The sequence below is a fragment of the Diadema setosum genome, chromosome 10 (genome assembly GCF_964275005.1).
Source record: "Diadema setosum chromosome 10, eeDiaSeto1, whole genome shotgun sequence".
NCBI lineage: Eukaryota > Metazoa > Echinodermata > Echinoidea > Diadematoida > Diadematidae > Diadema > Diadema setosum.
Window position 1 is genome coordinate 31,752,437 of NC_092694.1, and position 21,086 is coordinate 31,773,522.

General features: G+C 40.0%; 1 protein-coding gene across 1 annotated transcript in view; it reads left to right on the forward strand.

Moving 5' to 3' along the window:
• The window catches only part of LOC140233668 (serine/threonine-protein kinase Sgk1-like), a 96,407-nt gene that overhangs the window by 39,471 nt on the left and 35,850 nt on the right, over nt 1-21,086 (forward strand). The window contains exon 2 of the mRNA XM_072313767.1: nt 10,349-10,854. Coding sequence (XP_072169868.1) covers nt 10,780-10,854 — 75 coding nt within the window. The 5' untranslated portion in view covers nt 10,349-10,779. The remainder of the gene's footprint in view (nt 1-10,348; nt 10,855-21,086) is intronic.

A 21,086-nucleotide genomic window follows, 5' to 3' on the forward strand; every position in this document is an offset into this window, starting at 1 on the left:
AGACTTTTACATTTGAACAACTATGAATTAGTCAAACTGAGTACAGAGTTTCAGAATTTATAGTGATTGGGATAAGGAATGAGAATGTTTTCAAAATTTACAACAAATTGCAATGAACAAGGATGATGACACGACAGCCTCACCATAAGAATGCATGAGTTCGGGCTCGAGGAAGCAGAACAAAAGAAGAAGGCATGCATAGATTTTTCACAGGTGAACTTGTTGAGCAAGCGGTATTGTAATGGAATTACACTGCTACATTTCTGAAATATATGAGGCTCTGATGTCATCAACACTGTTCAGTGAAATTTGTTTAAGATTTTCAATTTATTGGTTTCTCTGCTCAAGGACCACAATAAATTCCACGAATCTATACATGGAGCTGTTGATGTATGTACTACATGATGTCAAATTATGAAAATCGTCCGGAATGCCCCTTTAACTTGTTCCTATGGATGAGCTTGATGGTGATGCTGAGTGCGAGATTCGTGCTGACATAATTGCCTGTCGCTTTGATGCATTTAAAAGGGGTAGCGTTGGGGAATGGGCCTTGATGCCTGGTGAGCAGGCATTGGTGAGCACAATGTGTGGTGCAAAGCGCAATGTGTGGAGCTGTGTGTCTCGTGATGCAGTGCTGACTGCAAAACTGTGTCATTCTTTAATGTGCGCATGTGTGTATTTGGGACTACAATTTAGCTACTGGTAAATGACAGTCTAGCATAACGACACATAATTCAATGTGAAGTTTTAAAGGGATGGTATAGTTTTGGTTTTTAACTTTTTGCGAGATAATTAGAAACTACTTATATGAAATATAAAAGAGCATACATTTAATAATAAGAAGAAAACGTTTATTTGAGGAAAATTAGTTTTAAATTGACTGAGATATCCAAAAACACAGAAAAGCATAATTTAAAAGGTGGGTCCCACCTTTTATTAGGATCTCCTTGTTTGGGATTTCTCAACTATTTCAAAATGGATTTTCCTCAAGTAAACTTTTAATCTGAATGTCCAGAATTTAGAATGAAATTTAAACAGTTTCTCTCCCAGAATGACTATGTCACTAGCAAAAACATAGACTTGGATCATGAAAGTTGAAGTATTACCATTTGCTTTCTGCAGAGTGATTTGCAAAGTACACATTGTGTATCATAAAATACAGGGTGCACTTTGTCTTTATTTTGTGCACTATCATGTGTTTTAACCATCAGCAAAAAAAAAAGAAAAAAAAAAGAAAAATTGGCGTGCTCTCCTCTGAATCAGGAATGCGATTTTGGCACGTTAAAAGCATTAGTGTTTGGCACAACATCGCAGGGTGAGCTGTGGATACAGTTTCAGTTGCTATGGTAACATTTACCAATCACCAGCAGCTGGCATCCCCCTGAGCTTCTACGAAATACAGCACTCAGAAGAGTTTTTACCGGACGCAAGCTCTTAGGGGCAGTACAGAGGACACTGAACGAAAAAAAAAAAAAAAAAGGATCTATATAAACCAGTGGTACTGAGAATGGAATTAATTCTTTGGTTTTGTGTGGGAGGGTATGTGGGTGTAAAATTATTAGTGTCTCATCATTGAATAGAGCATCTGCTTTTAATAAACTTCTGTATTAAAAGAGAGAAAGTGATTTGAATGTAAAGTCAACTGAAAGATAGTTAGGTTTCTGAGGTTCAAACAAAACAGAGTGTTGATGGCGTGCAACTGATTTCTAATGCACTGCACATGATGTATGACGCATGTTTCCCAATACACGTTTCCTCACAGACGTCATTAGCATGAATGTATAGCTGTAGCAATTGCTCGGAACTTAAACTTCACCATCTCTTTGGGCTATCAAAATGCATGCTTGTGTATTCCATCTAATTCAACCGTATCAGTGCCATTTCAAACTTGTTTGCATTAAAACAAAAAACCAAAAACAAAATCAATGCCATTTTGAGCTTGTTCTGTTGAGAGAGCTACCAAACTTGTGTTCTGTGAATGACCTGGAATGAGATTTCTCAAAGTTTGTAATTATCCACCTTCCCAAAAGGTGCCTGGAAACTTTTATAGGACTTCTTAAAATTCCTTGCCAGAAGAGTTCATGGTAGAATGTACAAATGATGATGTAGGCCTACTCAACAAAATACCTCTGCTGTGTAGATGATATGTTGATACTCTACACAATATCCTCCACTAACTTTAAAGCAATAAATAATCAGTACTTTACTAGGCATACGGCTGTATGATAAGCTTGATACAGCGTGGTTTGATATATGAACATTTGTGTATACTTTCAAAATCATGGTTGTTCATAACTATCACTACCATAGAGTACACATTTTGATTGCTTGACATAACAAAAAAAGAGTACATGCAAACGTAATGCCAAGTATTTGAAATGTATGAAATGGGAATATGTGAATCCACAAGAAACATGGCTTCTTTATGAGGACCAAAGGGAGGAGATATCATATTGAGAATACATTTTAAAGTAACCAGCTTTGATGATGTTTTAGTTTCTGGCCACGCAGTTTGAGATTTGCCATTTGAAATTTTTCTTTGTGATAATACTCCTGAGGTTGTGGCTGCGAACGAGCTGCTGTACGCCCACAGTGGTGGGGGGCATACAATGTACCGGACTCTTTGGAAAAGGCCTCCCACATTTAGTGGGTAATCTAGACTGATCGCTCATTGACCAATAGTGTCAGCTATGATCAATGACATCCAGCGTCACCGAAATACCAGAGGTTGAGTGCTCCTGGAGGCAGTGGGGAGGGGATTTGTCTTTTACTCATCAAGTATCAAAGTGCTGGAGTAGAAAGTGTAGTTCAGGCAGGGGTAACAGTTTTGCTAGTGGAAGATGGTAGGAGGGGTAAGATGGATAGTAGTGATGGTAGAGGTGGGTAGGGCATAGGGGAGGGGAGATGATTGATTTGGTAGAGGTGTGGTCTAGGATGGGGATGTGGAGGGAAGATTTGAAATCAAAATTTGATAGTGCATTGACAAAGGGGTCAGTAGAGGAACATTATATGAAAAAAGCAGGTCAGTATATTCAGATGATATTTGTCATGATACATTTCTTGATACAACTGAAGGCTAAAGGACTAAAGGGGGAGAGGAATAAAGGGGGGGGGTAAGAAGCTAGGAGGGATGCAGAGATGAGAAAGTGTAAGAATGGAGGAGAGGAGAAAGGTAAAAGGGAGAGAAACGGGAAAGGGGAGAATGTAGTTCTGCAAGGAGAATAAGGGAGGGGGATGGAGAATGATTCAAAGATGAGGAAAGAGGGAGACAGGGAGAAAAGGAGGAAAGTGAAGAGTGATGGTGTGAGGTACAGGGGGAGAGGAGACGGGTGTAAACAGAGCTGAGGATGATGGGATGGAAGGAGAAGTGGGAGTGAGGGGAAGAAGAGAGAAGAGGAGGAGGAGGGGAATATATTCCCCCTCCCCCATTCCCTCCTTCATGGATGTCTCTGAAGAAGAAAGTTTGGGAGGAATCATCAAATGGGAGACGGGGCAATGAGGCGGGAGAAGTGGAGAACCAGGACAAGGACAGAGATGCGGTCCCGTCGTCGGAATTTCTTTACGCCTCAATGCTAGCAATCAGATTCCATCTAACCCTGTATTTGTTTAGACCGAAGCGTACCACCTTAATCGATTCTACGTGGGTTGAACATGTTTTTGCAATTGTGCCAGTCAGTTATTTATTGAATCCTTTTTTTATTTATGATATGGTATAGACATAAATTTTTTTCTATTTCCACTGAATTCCGCAGTCATTATCCTTAAGCAAAAACGAACAAACAAGTCAAGACTAGACACATATTCCAAAACAAAAAGTGTTGACTTTCTGTGCGCAAATTGGGATTTACAGGAACTTGCAATGAGGCCAATACAGTGTACTCAAAGGGCTTTGTTACTCTCGGAGCACTACAAGACTTGTACAACATAATGACTGTTAAAGTGAGTTGGACATTTTTGTTTCTTTGTGGTATGTTTTCTCTCATCAACCCCATTGTTCCAGGAATTTTGTGTGGTAATGCTATTCTATACTTGTCTGGTGATCCCACACACTGGCTACTTATGATTGATTTCTAAAATATATATGTGTTTTATTATTCCATTAATTTGCCAAAAATGGTGTCATCTCTTGGCTATATGAGAGCTGATACTTTGCTATTTTGTTTCTACCATCTGTTTTTGTAGCATTTCTGCACTGAATAAATTTTGGTCTTGAATGAAGAAAATCCAAGAGAGAAAAAACATAACAAAACAGCAGTGGTAGGAAGTGGACTGACGTAAGAGAAATGCAATCACTGCAACATATACTGCTTTAAATCCTTGCAAATGGCATCATTATATTATGCTGAATGCGCGTGGGTAAAACACGTCACAATGTGCCGAAGATAAAAGGTCAACTTTACAAAAGGTAACGCTGATGATGCGAATCCCTATTCAGCCGAACGTGACCCTTCAAATATTGTTCAATTTCACCCTGCGATGATCCGGCGGCAATTATTTGCTCCTCAATGTGAGAAGCCCACAAAGCCTCAATTCTTGACAGGGCGCGTGTGGATGCATCGACGTGAATCTAGGTAACAATAGGTATGTGTAGGAGGCTAGTTATCAACCTTGATGTAGGTTACCGCCCTCTGTAGGTGTTCTGTAGGTTTTATTCTGTTTTTTTTTTTTTTACTGCTTTGTTTATATGTGACCTTTTTTGTGTGTTTCAGGTTTTGTTGTGTGGATGTGGGCGGGCAAAAAAAAAAAATATATACAATGCTTATGATATGACAAGGTTGGACAGTTACATGTATAAGCCTGCTGTGGAAAAGAGTGGAGAAATGTATTCAGTCTGATGTGAGGCTTGTTTACTCTCAGAATAAATTTACAAGTTGTGTGGAACCCAAACTATCATTTCAGATCTCCCGTTTTTTCTCATTTCATTGAACTTCGGATCCTACTCATTTAAAGATGATGCATCATTTGTGTACAGTTTAGAATGTGAGTGTGAGGATCATTTGGTTGCACAATTGTAGGGCCTACATGTAATTGAAACATAGCACCCTGAAATAGCTCTTGGGTGGTAATGTCGATCAGTGCAGAGACAATGGCTACTGTAAAACAAGATGTATTCACAACATGAAATTTTCGCGAATTGGAGCCAACAGCCCTTTTCACGGCATGAAATTTTTTGCGAATTGCCACTGGTATTCAGTGCATATAGTGTAGACAAGAACTTTCTTATGCATTTTAATTTCGCAAATCTTGGCGCTCGCGAAATTAAAATACATGTGAGCATTCCTCGTTTTACAGTACTTTGAACAATAAACTTAACTACCACCCAATGTCAACTGTTCTTGATCCATAGTCACAGCTGCGTGGTGCATGGGAGGCTTTTTAATAGAATGTTGCAGAATTGTGCTGAAGTTTGTATGGAACATCCTAAAAGATACACACAATGTTCAAAGTCCCAACTGGCAGTATGCAGAAGACAGGAAATTTGTCTAAGTGTTGCCTCATAAACGTACCAAAATCTGGGTAGAAGATTTCTATCTTTAGATTTTTATAGCTCATTAATTGTGATCCAAAGTTCAACAGTAATGCTGAAATGCAATACCAGAGAGCATAGAACCCCAGAGTTTCCAAGGCCTTGGCCCTGGGGCCAAATGCACCAGCAAGGACTTTATTGCCTGCTTAGATTCATACACAAATTATCAAAAGCTTTTTCCTTTATACAGCATGCTAAAGTTTCAACTTGTGGACCACCCTGGTTTCTACGCAGAGATGATATCAATAATAGGATAGCGTGATAACTGGACTCATCCATAGGCCGTATCAGTGTCTGTAGTTTGCAATTTGAGACATCAGGCAGTACCATGGTATTCATTTTCTCACTTACCGATACTGGCACGATAACAACTATGCTTCTTTTATGCTTTGAGCCCATTCGTTTGTTTAAACTGCTAAACACAGTAGTCATGGAAACATCTATGTGTGTATGTGTATGTGTGTGGGCGTGTTTATGTTTGGGTGTGTGTGTGTGTGTGTGTATATGTTTGAGGCTGTGTGCAGTTATCCAAACGGGCGTTTGGTATTATAGAATCATGTGCATCTGATCTTTATTGCTGGCAATCGAAAGCAGCCGCTCGTTAAACCGGAGCATCTGCACTGTGGATATGACAAACATATTAAAGTGAACATTGCACTTGCCTACCAAAGCGTGTGGATGTTGTTGAAGGATTATTTTCATACATTTTCTCACATTTTTACTGTATATTTCATAAAATATCTGTCTATGAAGTGAATATTTGCTCAGAATCAGTGAAAACTCATATACAGTCGGCCATAGATAGTGAAACCACCGTGCTGCATAAAAGTTTGTGCTATTTGTATGCTGTACGAGCTGAAATTTTCGCGTACAGATATTTTCGCGAATTGCTACTTGAGGACGTTTCCGCGTATTGTTAATTTCGCGGTTGCGAGGGTCACGAGCGTTTTTGTTTTTGCGCGTTGTTATTTTCGCGTGTTGTTATTTTCGCGGTTCAAAGGCGATTCGCGAAATTCGCGAAAAATGAAACCACCGCGAAAATTTCAGCTCGTACAGTAAATCACAGATACACAAGTCATACAAGCTTCCTTTTAGTTATCATGTAGGTGAAGGGTCTACAATATTAACCAATTGTTGTGTGATTTGAGTGACGATTGGCACAGTAAACCCATCCTTTGAATACACACTGTCCAAAGTCCCTAGTACAGAAAGGGATAATTGATCCAATCAATCATCACAAAGCAATCTGATTCTTCCACTTGTGTGGATGGTTGTGCATTCTGGGAAGGACCCCATACTTATTAGCAGACAATTTAGTGCCCATGGATTTATTTTCTTGCCCGTCATTAAGCAAATAATCAACGTTGGTGAAGGTGATGGGACAAACTATCACTTCCGAGGCGATCTGGATGTAGCTATCTTTCCAAAGCGCAGCTGAGGAAAGATAGCGTACACATTCAGATCGCCGAGGAAGTGATAGTTTGTCTCATTGCCTGAAACTAAAAGTTGATTATTTGCTTTATATTCCACATCTAGGGTCCTAGATATTCCCATTTTATTCCACATCTGAAACCGTTTTAGCTGTCTTTAGGTACCCTCAGAGCTTAGGCTACGTAGTTTACTTTCAGACGTATGCATGTAGATGACAAAACAACGAATTTGCTTCGCGCACCGCGCGTGACCGGCACCGAAATAAAAGTGCGTTGCACTGTGGTCTATCAGTTGACCCAGGTCAAATGATAGACCACAGTGCAATGCACTTTTATTTCACGCGTACTCAAATTTGTAAGTTATATCACGCGTTAGGATTGTGTGGACTAAGAGATCAGCGAAACAAAATGACTATCATCATAGAGTGTAACAAACTTTTCTTCTCAGATGATGTGATGGGCAAAACTACGCTTTATCACATGATCAGCTCTAGACCAATCCTATAGGCAGATTCTTGTGGAATATAATAAGCTTTAGTTGCCCTGGGGCAAATGGGCAAGTGCCGTAGTGTGGGTCCATTATTGCACTTTGTCATTGCTTTTAATACAGGCACTGAATGTACCATGTGTGTGGGGAGTTTGCCATTTTTCTGAGCTGCAGTGGGTTAAATGCCGGGTTGTGAAGAAAATTGTGGCTAACAAACATAGTTTTCAAAATTTGTGTGTCCCTTTTGCCATTGTGAAAATTAGATTCCTTTTACACAGTAAGCTGGTATATTGTAAAAGTAGGAAATTCAAATCTTTCCTCATAATATTCCAAAAGAACTGGCAGCTTCTTTGTGATAGAAGGGAAAGCAAAACTAGGGATTTTCCAGTAAATTCTTTTCGCACCATGAAAACAAAAAATCTGACCATTTTCCTCAGTACCAAAGGGGAGCATTTTCTTAGGAAACATGGGGTTAGTTTCTCATTCTTTTTTAAAAAGTGTATTCCCCAGTAAGATTTCATACATGATGTTGAGAGATACATGTACGTACAATGTACCATGGTATTCTTCAACTATGTAAAATTTTGTGACGTTTGCAAAAGAGATATACAACCTTTAGAGGTTGTCAATAAAGGCTGTATCAAAAGACTCTCAACTCTTTGTGACCTTTTTTTCTTTAGTAATTTCTTTTCAGTGATCAATTTCAAAATGGGGGCCACTGCATTTATAAAAGTTATTAATCGCCAGATAGCCTTTTACTTCTGCTTTCAAAGTTTGACAAACCAAAAGATTATCCCTGGATAAAGGGATTAAGGTTTTCTTACAAGCTTAGCCAGTTTAACCAGAAATATGTCGCCACGTGACATTAGATATATACACACAGTGTTTCCCACTGACATTGGATATATATGGATAATGATATATGACTGTATTTGATATACAATGTGTGATAGTCTCCCAAATGATTCAAGATTAAAATCTTGGCCTAGTGTCACACCGCACTTTACAACAACTGCCTCTTGCCATGCTATGAGTTACCACGGCAGCAACACAGCAGCAAGTAATCAGATTTGTACCAATTTAAGGGTCGTCATGGCAAGTGCAATTGTTTATGAACTGACAAGGGTGGTTGTCAACCTTTGATAGGAAAGACAGCCTTTGGTTAGTGGCAAAAAGTCAAATTAAAATGCCTATTAATGGATTTTCAACTTTTATGGCAAAATAAAATGTTCATTTTATGTTCATACATCATGTACATGAAATACTGGGAAAGTGACAGGTGCTACAGTAGTCAAGGTCTTCCATATTCAGCTGAAGATAAGGAATGTTGCTGTGATGTAACAATTACAGTATACTCACACACACACACACATGCTCACAAACATACATGTACATGTATACCCCATGCTATGTGTTATGAGGACCTCGGATTTAATAATCCTCACTGTTCCAAAATCAGGTATGACAGCTTACATCAATGCCAAGCCTTCAAAAAAAAAAGAAAAAAGAAAAAAAAAAGATTATTACTACATTTCTCTAAACATCATTTATTCTTAAAAGGTCAAAGGTGACTATATCTAGATAATTGATACTAGGTTATGTGTCATCTCCTTATCATAAATACTCGGATTTGAATGGTGATTGACCAGTATCAATGGCAACAACTGTTTCAGCAAACATAGGATTCTATCTTCCCTGAACCTGTGACACGAAATAGTGTACATTGTATGAGTGTACTTTCATCTTTCGTGGAGTTGATGGTGACAAAGCACAAAACCTGGCTGCTTGCGAGGTTTAAAGAGACAAGGTGATAATACCTCCGTGAATGTTGTGGTCCTGATCGACATTACTGTCATGTCACAAAACACGGCACACTGGATTACTCCGCTTCCCGTCGCTCCTGCATATGGCTCTGTGTCAACGCGATTAGCGCTCGGAATAGATAATTGAACGGCTAATTGATAGGGTCCTGTTGATGGGTCGTCAGGAGGTAGAGAACGTTTGCAGGAGTTATTCTGGCAGACAGAACGCAGCAAGGGGCAAACCTTGTTATGCTTTGTAGTCCAAGATCTTGATGAACCTCCAGCGTTCGCAAACAGTTTACGTTCATTTCAGTGTGAGGCAGGTTAGGAGTGGATAATCTTGTCAGACATAGACCTTCTTTCCTGTTCAATATGGATGAGTTTCTCCAGGAATAACAAAATATTGCTTGTGAAGTACATATTTGAGTTCCCGAGACCTGCTTTAGTACATATGTATTGGTGCTGCTATCTGAATTTCACCACTTTGCCATGGATCTTGGAATGTGTCGATCAAAGATAACAATTGTATTTGTGCATTTCAGTTTGTTTGTGATGTTTTTTTAAGTGCAATAGAATGTAGAGTACATTGTATAACACAGAATAGTTCAAATCCAATTGCATGTTTGGTGAATTGTTCATTTTGCAAGGGTAGGACCTGGGAGTTCAGCTTGTTGTTGATTTTCAATACAACATTGGAGAATTGTTCTTGTTCGTAAAGGAATCAGGGCAATTGATACTCAATCTTCTAAATACTACTGAGTTTATGATAATCGTTTATGTATCACCTACAAGGATCTGATGGGTTCCTCAGAAAGTTGAAAGGGGTATTTCCGAATCTCGAAAGAAATGGGATAACTTTCGGAAATGAGATTTTTGTGTAATTTCACTGTATGTCAATTGACATACAGCAACTACTTAAGGGTTCTGTGGCTGGTGGACGTAAAAAATTGTCAATTGATTAATGAATGAAGTTGCATATAAGTAAACGAGCCTATGTTTGAAATTCTCTTTTGTTTGTCCGTTTGAAATGTTTGTTTGTTTTACCAAGATACCCTGTTAACATTGATTAATGAATCTTTTCCCATCTTTATTTCTGTCTCAGAAATGGCAGTGGTGATTAGGTGAGCCACGCCCACAAATCTTCCCAACTTTTCTCCTCCTCTCTGCTGCATCTCAAGAGCATCCAGCTCCCGGTGTCTTTGCTGGCGAGAGCGTTATCCGAGACGAGTGACAGCATCCCTGGACCCAGCAACCTCAGCTGTCCGCAGTCGCCCGGCAAATCACCAGCCAGCGGGGGGAGAAAAAAATTAAGAAGAAGAAAACTCGCCATCGACAACGACCGAAAAAACAAAACGGGTACGGTCACCGTCTCTCGCTGAAGGGCTCATCGCATCTTATTGACTCTGAGAGAAAGCAGGCAAACACCTGCTGTTCGGGGCGGAGGAAGAAGAAGTCTTGGGAACGAATTGGCCCCCGCTCGTGTGTGGAGAAGAAATAATTGAACGTTCCGGGGGGAAGGACGCAGTGGGCGCTATGGCAACACACAATGGCCACACGAGTGTCCACGTATCAGACACGCAGACGTGGGAGAGGAATAAGAAATACACGGTAAGTGGCGGTAAAACTCGTCTTCTCTTTTAAAGCCACCTCACATTACATCCATTGATACCAGTTATTAACTTCTCAAATTACGTCTAGTGATTCCAATTAATGTGATAACTGTGGCCAAGGAGTCCCTTTGTACCAACATGGCTATTTGAGTGAGATTGAACATAGTGATCATGATTCAAATCACAGCTAATATTGGTGCCGACTGACGACACTCTTACGTTTGAGGCAAGCTGGATGACCTCCTGGTGGCTAGAATCATCATCATTATTCTCCACGTGATTAGACTTTCATGTGGTGTGAAGAACCGCTCCTGTGTGATCTCACACTTCAAATGGCAGGCTCAGTCATCATATCAAAAAATTAAAATTATCTTGATAGCACATTATACTCATCAGTACATTTTGTACTGCAGGAAAGAGACACAGTGAACAGAAATGTTTTGGACTCTGGAGGGGGGGGGGGATTTTTATATTGCGAAGACAGTGAAACGACAAACAAATTTGAATATGAAGAGGGTCATCCAGAAATATATGACCAGCAAATTCTAACTATCGGAAAAAAATAAATTTTATGTATAATGGATGATGGACCTGCTGAAGACGAGTCCAGAGTATCCTCGGGCAGGTGTCTATGGGAAATGTATGTTGTAGCAAAATCAAACCGTCCTCAATGGGTTCATGGATGATTGATGAATGATATTTACCATCATATGCACACTGTAGTGTCTTATAGTTCAGATTTTAGCAACTTAACCAGATTTGTCGTATGGTACCAATTTGCCCCAGCTGAATCATGGCCATTATTACTCCAATCATTGAATGACAACAATCGTACTTTTTTAGCCAAGATATTGCATGTTCCTGGTTCTGGGAGTCTTTATCTTTCTCTATGTTTGACAGGACTTCAGTTGCCAACTCTGTCTGATGTGACTTGAGAAATTGTATGATGATGCTCATTCAAGGCATTTTGATTATCTTGGTATTCACATAGAGGCATTTTATATTGCCTATTAAACTTTCTTTTACGGTAGCTTTCTTGATCTGAAAGAGAGTGTGTATATGGGGGGGGGGGGGTGTCATATTTTGTTAAAACATAAAGAGAATCTGGCTCCATTGATTCATAGAAGTTTGAATAGGGTCAGAACCCCCCCCCCCCCCAAAAAAAAAAAAAAAAAAAAAAAAAAAAAAGATAAATAAATAAATAAAATAAAATAGATAAAATAGATAAATAAATAAATAAAAAATGATACCTCTTTGATTATTAGATTTCATTATAAAAGGGATGCAGTATTGATTGATGACATGTAACATACGTCGTACATCACATATTGCGTGACATATTAATTTCGTATTCATAATAACATACACATAGGGATGTGTGTGAAATATGTGCATATTTGACTCATTGACACAGAAATAGTTCAGATACTGAATGCTCACATGGTATATGTAGTTGCTGGTAGAACAGATTTTTAGAGATCCAGTTAGTAGCCAGATGCTGTGCATGGATTCGATTCCTGCGAGATGAGATATGGTCGCCACAATTCATATCAAAAGGAGAATTGATACTGACTGACGACAGTCTTCCGTGTGAGCCAAGTGGAGTTGCGGGAAATCGTGTCATCAATCATTACCCCCATGAAATGACTTGAAGTACCCCTCTGTGATGTCACAGAGGGAGTTGCAGGCTCAGTAATCTTGTGAAGTCATGCAAATTACTGTGATTTTACTCATAGATTATTGAAGTGCTGATGTCACAGTATTTTGATATAACTTGGTTAGAACCAAGTATATGCATATATATTCACTTCAGTCAGGTGAGACTGTATATAACCAGTTTCCATGGCGATGAATGACTATGACATTACTCTTTGGTACTCTATTAATACAGTCTATACCGTAGACAATATTTCAAACATTGCTAAAAAAAGGAAAATATATCTGGAGGGCTATGGATGGATTCATATTTTGTGGAGATATGGTGGAAATAAACCCACATATTCGTCCAAAAAAAGATACAGGAAACTACCACCACTTTAAGGAGTTGATTTCACCCATAAAGGATGCCATGTCTATTAACTGATGATACAATGTACTGAAACTCATACCTTAATGGTTTGCATACTTTCATTGGAGTATAAAGCCAGCTCCAATTTCTTTCAGTGTTGGCTTTCAAATGCAACAACAGCTAAAAAAGAAAGAACTTCTCTTCAAGATGAAATTCCATCAACATACATGTAAGAGCATTTATAGTAGAAAACGTGCCAGTTTTTGCTCGATGAAATTGATGAAACTTCACACAATATGAAACTCAGCGTCATTTCATTTCAAGAATGTCCATACATATATGATGCTTAACCTGCTATCCACCAAGATTCTGATATTCCCATTGAAATTGTACATGACCCACAAGGTTTAGGTACCCAGTGGATTAAATTGATACACCGCGAACTGTATAGCATTAGCAAACCTGCATTGTACATGTATTATACAGTTAGTCTAAAGCCGTAATGTAGAGTCTAGTGGTTGAGACACATGTGAAACTGATGGCAGAAAGAAAAAGGGCTTGCTGCAATCCAATGAAATATTAACCAGTAACCACATCTCCAGATATATCTCTCTCTATAGGAGACTTAAGTTGAGAGATGGGATGATTGAGTGATATTGAAAGTTGTGGGGCACGAAGGGAGCACGTGAGAATAATGCAAGAGAGATTTAACCAGGAAAGGAGAGGGGAAGAGGAGAGGTAGTGATGCTGAGCAAAGTTAAGAGTTGGAGAGAAAGAAGGACAGAGATGAAAGTATAGATAGATAGATAGATAGATAGATAGATAAATGTAGATAGATAGATATAGGTAGATATATAGATAGATACATATAGATTGATTGATAGATAGATAAAAGGGGAATATATATTACAAGTTGCTGGATTGATTGGTGATAGATACCAAGATATTAAAAGTAAAACTAGATAAGAGATGGTAGAGAGAGAGAGAGAGAGAGAGAGAGTAAGAGAGAAAAAGAAAGACTTAGAAAAAAATAATATGGAATAGAAATTGATTGATAGATCGATATATAGTATTGTAAGTACTAGATAGATTTATCGGCGAGTGGACAGAGATAGATCCAAAAGAAGGAGGGGGAAAATAGAAAACAAAAAGAAATGGAGGAGAAAGTATGGAATAGAATAAAGCAATTTGAAAGGTGGAATTTTCTACCATAGTTACAAGTAGATATTGTTCAGATTTGTTAGTGTACTGCACGTTCAAAAGTTGTCAGTAGCAAATATCCTTTTGTTTGTGTGTGTGTCTGTTTGTTTGTCTGTCTCTCTGTTTCATATATGAATATCTTTGAAAAGTACGCTTGCACAGTGTATCTTTCGCCCCGACTTTTGCGCCATGGGATTGCAACAGCCATAGTTTGGAGATCCTGTGAGCCCACAGGATGGCTGTGACCCACTTCTTGCAGTCGCGCATCGGATAGAATTCATGGCATCGTGTTAGACGATGGCATTATACAACATATCTGGCCCTCGTTGTACGTTTTTATCCCGTCATATTCAAGTCAGTTTCAGGATGCGAGAGTGGCGCTCGAGAATCCTCGTTGATATTATTAGCTCCAGAGTCACGTTGTAAAGCATGGAGAGCGAGTAAATAGTACTCTTAAAGGTAGGGTTATCCATATTCTACCAAAAATTCCCAGCTGCAACTGTCTGACAATGAACCCTGCTTTGGGGTTAATGTAATTACCGCTAGTGTGATATATCCCTCGGTGCATTGTGATATATCCCTCTGTGCATTTTGATATCCCAGATACTGCATTTTGCATCACAGGGAGAATTATAACTTGCTTGATAGTAGGGCAACTAGCCCTTGAGCTCTGTACCTTTTCTTTCACAGCAGTAGTCTTGATTCAAGTTTTTCTTTTAGTGCTGGTATACCAGAAAAATATAAAGGAAATATGCGCCAGCAAAATGCCAGGTACGTGGTAATTTCTTCTCGAGCACAAAATTAGAACACGAGACATGGACAGAAATTAGAGATGTCCGCTCGCTGAGACTCATGTTGGAAACGCGAGACGTGACCTGGCTGTCCGTATCCTCCTCCGGTAGCCATGACAACGTCCATCTCCTTTCTTCCCATCCTCCGCCTCCAGCTGGGGTCTATTAGGATGAGGAGCCGTCACTGTCATCATCGCCGGCTACGAGGAATCCGCGGCCGCATAGCTTTCTGTCACCACACAAGTAGTCTTACTTGCAGACTTCACAAGCTACGACAGTACACTCTATCGGTTACGATGGGATGCTGACAGTGTATGGGTTCAAAGTTACTGACTCCATCGGATACTGGTTTGCATTTATTGTATCCTCATGAAAATGAAAAGGAAATCAAACAAGCAGTAAACAGGTGGGAAAAGCAACAATTTGACTGCCCCCCCCCCCCCAAGAAAAGAAAAGGAAAAAAAAAAAAACAGATTAGACTTTTTGAGGTAATTGCTACACAATAATCTGGACAGAAAGAAAGAACTTACAATGATAGATACAAAATTTGTACAGAAACAGCAGTTGATCTGCAATCTATCTGCAATCTCACACATATCAACTTTAAAACCCAGAAACATGTTAAGGCATTTTTGATAGTTTGGATTGTATCTTCTCATTCCTTTCAAATGCTTGAAGTGGATTTTTTTTTAATGCTGAAATGTGTGTCTGTGTGTGTGTGTGTGTGTGTGTGTGTGTGTGTAGGTGTGTGAGTAGTCAATCCATCTTATCATTTCTTTTGTTGGAAACATCAATATCATTAAATGTTAGCGTGGGTGTATATGTCCTAGATAGGAGGACAGGGGAGGAATAAAGTATTGGGTTTGGATGAAAAATCCCCTCAGTCCTGGAGGCTAGATCATATGTACAATGAGAGAAAGAAATGCTTTTGTCTTCTCATACTACAGTGTATATCAGATTTCAATCTTCTCTCCGTCTGCTGAAATTAAAGGGATTGTACAGTTTTGGTTGAGGTGAGGATTTAGCTTTTAACTTCTTGTAAGGTACTTTACAAGCCACTTCGTAAAATGTTCAAGGGCATACAATTTAAGGGAAATTCAAAGTTTATTTGATGGAACATCGATTTTGAAATGGCTGAGATATATATCAAAAACTTCGATGTAAAACAAAGCAATCCTAATAAAACATGGGTCCCACCTTTTATGATGGTCTCTTTGTTTTGGATATCTCAGCCATTTCAAAACCGATTTTCATCAAATGAACTTTTAATTACAATTAGAATTATATGCTCTTCCATATTTCAGAAGAGGTTTTGCATTATCTAAAAAAGAAATCATCATCAAAAATGTTGGAATCCTGAAGCCCCATCTCAACAGGAAGCTGTACCATCCCTTTAATGCCTGCATGGCTGATGGCAATGCAGTGGCCCACACTCAAGGCGAAATTTGCCACTACATGCTCATATTATCTTTAGTAATAAGCAGAATGAAGCAAATATTCAAAACAAGAGTGGCACGTACAAAAGTCATTAGCATTGGACATAAGATAAGTAAGAAACTTTTGTTGGTTTGATATGTACTCATCGATCCTTCGTCATTGGTTGCAGTCACACCTAAAGTTTATACAAGAGTAATATTTGAGGTGATGCCATCGGCACACTAATCTTCCATTGACCTGCACAAACTTTTACATTAAAAATTCACTTTTTCAACAAAATGGAAAAGATGAAATGCACCTTTCACAGCAAGTTATTGTACAGTTGTAATATCTCAGCAAATTGACCTATATGTAGAGCATTGTATTTGAGCAACTCTTCATGAACAACAGCCTCAACAAAAATTACGGTCATGATGAAACATTGTGCCCTTTGATCCTGGAGCAATCATAGAGCTGATCATCAGCCAAGTCATATTTCCTCTTTTACGAATATGCTGATTTGAAAACAGTCATTTTTGCAGGTTAAATCCCATTATTGATGTATCATAGCAAATGAAGTGTACTTGCTAAGATCATTGTAGTCAGTGGCAAGTGTAATTAGAAGCATAGCATTTGCTGATTGTTCAGTATACAGTGTATGTGTGTGTGTGTGTGGGGGGGGGGCAGTTTAGTGGGATTTTGTCATTTTGTCCAGCCAATCAGTTTTCGATGAAATGGTACCAAAGCATATATGCTGTCTTTAAAAGACGGGCAACATTTTCATCTCTCTTTTGGAATAGTGCCGTACACCCTTTCTTAAAGGCGCATAGTCCCGGTGGGTTAGAGGGCGCTGTTGGATGATACTGCCGATCACCGTTAGCATCGATACGAAGATTGCTGAAGTTGAGCTATCATCAAGAGTAATACGTTTAGGTGTTGCTAGGTAACATTGCCTTCGTTGTCTTCTCTGCGCGTTACGCAATCTGTACTGATGCCAGGAAGTTATCACAAAAGAAGTTTGCTAAAGCTGCCATCCCCCTCAGCCCAATCATGGGCCGAACTGTGATCGGGCCACTGATTACAGTGGATCGAACTTCTTCAGACTCGGGGAAATGAGCCAAAGCGTAAGCGCTAAAGACGAGTCAATAGCGTAAGTCTCTATAGGTAACTTGCGCCTTGCGCCCGCGTACGCATTCGACTAAACCACCGGGATCATGTGCCTTTAAAGTAACATAATTAGATTTTCACACCAACATGCAAAGACTGTTGATCTTCGTGTTCACATCGTCCTCACCCTTCAGACCAGCACGTTCACATCCTCCTCATTGTGCAAGGAAGGCTGGCAGGTATTGAGAGATGATCCTCATCCCCTTGATTTGAGAGGATCCATGTCTGTTTCATTGGTTGCAGGTCCTTGCTTCATGAAACGAGCTGCCATTAAGTTAAGAAGCGACAGGCGCGTTAACTTCATCAGGGGTTGTTGCTATGACGATTCCACTTTACATCATGTGCAGTTTTAGCTTCCAGTGGTAATGGCAGGGTTATTAAATCGGGCTCATGCATATTTACCTGAAGAGGAAGAGAGAAAGGGGAATGGGGAGGAGGAGGAGCAGGAGGAAGAGGGGAAGGAGAAGGAGGAGGAGGAAGGGGAGGAGGAGGAGAAGGGGAGGGGAGAAGGAGGGGTTGGAGAAGAAGGGAATGAAATAGGATTAGGAGGAGGAGGAGGAGGAGCACGAGATGGAGGAGGAGGATTAAAAAGATGAGGGGAGTAGAGAAGTGGTAGGAAGATAAGGTTAAAGCAGAAAGATGAGGGGTGAGAGGAGAAGGAGCTGGAGTGGTAGGAAGAGGAGGAAGAGCACAAGATGGAGGAGGAGGATTAAAAAGATGAGGGGAGTAGGAGTGGTAGGAAGATAAGGTTACAGCAGAAAGATGAGGAGTGAGAGGAGAAGGAGTTGGAGTGGTAGGAAGAGGAGGAAGAGCACGAGATGGAGGAGGAGGATTAAAAAGATGAGGGGAGTAGGAGTGGTAGGAAGATAAGGTTACAGCAGAAAGATGAGGAGTGAGAGGAGAAGGAGCTGGAGTGGTAGGAAGAGGAGGAAGAGCACGAGATGGAGGAGGAGGATTAAAAAGATGAGGGGAGTAGGAGTGGTAGGAAGGCAAGGTTAAAGCAGAAAGATGAGGAGTGAGAGGAGAAGGAGCTGGAGTGGTAGGAAGAGGAGGAAGAGCACGAGATGGAGGAGGAGGATTAAAAAGATGAGGGGAGTAGGAGTGGTAGGAAGGCAAGGTTAAAGCAGAAAGATGAGGAGTGAGAGGAGAAGGAGGGGGAGTGGTAGGAAGAGGAGGAAGAGCACGAGATGGAGGAGGAGGATTAAAAAGATGAGGGGAGTAGGAGTGGTAGGAAGATAAGGTTACAGCAGAAAGATGAGGAGTGAGAGGAGAAGGAGCTGGAGTGGTAGGAAGAGGAGGAAGAGCACGAGATGGAGGAGGAGGAGGATTAAAAAGATGAGGGGAGTAGGAGTGGTAGGAAGATAAGGTTACAGCAGAAAGATGAGGAGTGAGAGGAGAAGGAGCTGGAGTGGTAGGAAGAGGAGGAAGAGCACGAGATGGAGGAGGAGGATTAAAAAGATGAGGGGAGTAGGAGTGGTAGGAAGATAAGGTTACAGCAGAAAGATGAGGAGTGAGAGGAGAAGGAGCTGGAGTGGTAGGAAGAGGAGGAAGAGCACGAGATGGAGGAGGAGGATTAAAAAGATGAGGGGAGTAGGAGGGGTAGGAAGATAAGGTTACAGCAGAAAGATGAGGAGTGAGAGGAGAAGGAGCTGGAGTGGTAGGAAGAGGAGGAAGAGCACGAGATGGAGAAGGAGGATTAAAAAGATGAGGGGAGTAGGAGTGGTAGGAAGGCAAGGTTAAAGCAGAAAGATGAGGAGTGAGAGGAGAAGGAGCTGGAGTGGTAGGAAGAGGAGGAAGAGCACGAGATGGAGAAGGAGGATTAAAAAGATGAGGGGAGTAGGAGTGGTAGGAAGGCAAGGTTAAAGCAGAAAGATGAGGAGTGAGAGGAGAAGGAGCTGGAGTGGTAGGAAGAGGAGGAGGAGGAGGAAGCCGAATAAAGAAGAAAAGTGCAAGCAGGAAAGAAGGGCAGACAAGGAGGGAGAGACAGTAAAGGGAGGAGGAGAAAGAGAAGGAAAAAAGAGGATGAGGAAGAAGAGAAGGAACAGGTGGAGGAAGAGGAGGAGGATGGCATCATAAAGGTGAAATTTATTGTGAGTGTATTACCAAGAGTGTCACAGTTTTGGTGGCACCCACTACATGTATGCATCTAGACATCATACAAGATTGATGTTTCAATTATACACTCCCCTACCTGTTTCCACTGCCCACTCCAGCCAACCTTCGATAATTGGGTCTTCCATTCAGGCCACCGCTATTCAGGCCGTGGCAGCAATTTTGTGTAGCAGATCTGAACAATGAAAATAAAATCCCTACATGCTGAGCTACAGATGACGGTATTCACACGAGTCATGCTAAAACTCTTATGCTGATGTCGTTTGTTTCTTTGTTTCTTCGTTTTTTGGGGACAATATTTTAATCCGTATATGTTTTTTTGGGGGGTTTTTTTAATCTATGATAGTCACAATTTGTGTGATAAAGTAGGAGCTGTCTTCTTCTTAAGGGAAGTCAGATTAGACATCATGTCATAACATTTTCTTTGTCCTCGTTTTCCCTATAAAATGAGTGTTGTCTGATGAGAGTATGGAGTCTGACTCAAAGTACCTACTTCAGATAAGATTAGGATCATTTCATCAGCTGATGATCCGCACCTTACTTCTTCAGCAGTTTTCCCTGATAGCCTTGTAATCGATAAGATCATCTGCAGAGATGCATGACATGCTTTGTCATATGATTATGAATCAGGAGGTGATTAGTCTTACTCATTGTTCTAGTTTTGTTTTGTTGGTGTTTTTTTTTTCATTTTTCTTTCTTTCTTTACTTTGATGGTTGTATTCAGGCACTACATCTTTTAATGCTCCTATAGTAGAGCATGATGAACAAAAAAGTCCTGAATTTGAAACAAATTTAAAACAGACTCTGACACGTTGTTCTCTTTTTTTTCTGCATTTTTTTCTTTTGTTTGTTGTATCCAGGCATAAGTTTGCTTCTGTAGTAGAGCATGTTGAAAACAAATTGCTGAATTGTTTTCAGGGAAGGAAGGCATTTGAAAGACAAAGTGCCCCCAAAAAGTGATGTTACTTTGTGTTCAAGCAAAAGAGAAAGTAAGAGAAAGCACAGCTAGAGAAAATCTTGGTTAGTTGTGAAGCTTAAAGTTGGAAAGAAAATCATGTGAATCTGCTCCAAAGCTTTGAAGACCTCTTGCAGTTAAGCATGAATTTACGATGAGCCTTCAAAAGGTTTTTGCCTTTTGTGCTTAATCCGGTACAAAGTCACTGTAAACTTTCTCTTTGTTTTTATACCTCACACTTGTGCTTCGTCCTGTATTATACATGTGCATAAAAGATTTAGCCTGACTGGAAAAAGGAATTAATAGGCCATCAGTGCTAGATGGAAAATGCAGAATATCTAGTACTGTGTCACTTTCCAAAATCCTCTGTTGTATTCTCACCTTGCAACAAAAAAAAAGAAAGAAAAAAGAAAAAATGGATTGAAGAGATAGATATTATTCAGATGCCTGGATTATCTACCTTGTTTCCACGGTGATGAGCATGATAATTGCCTTCATACAGCCTGTATTAAAAAAGAAAAAGAAAAAGAATTGTAGTAAGGAGGGATGATAGATTGCCTTATTGAGAGTGAAGTAAATTG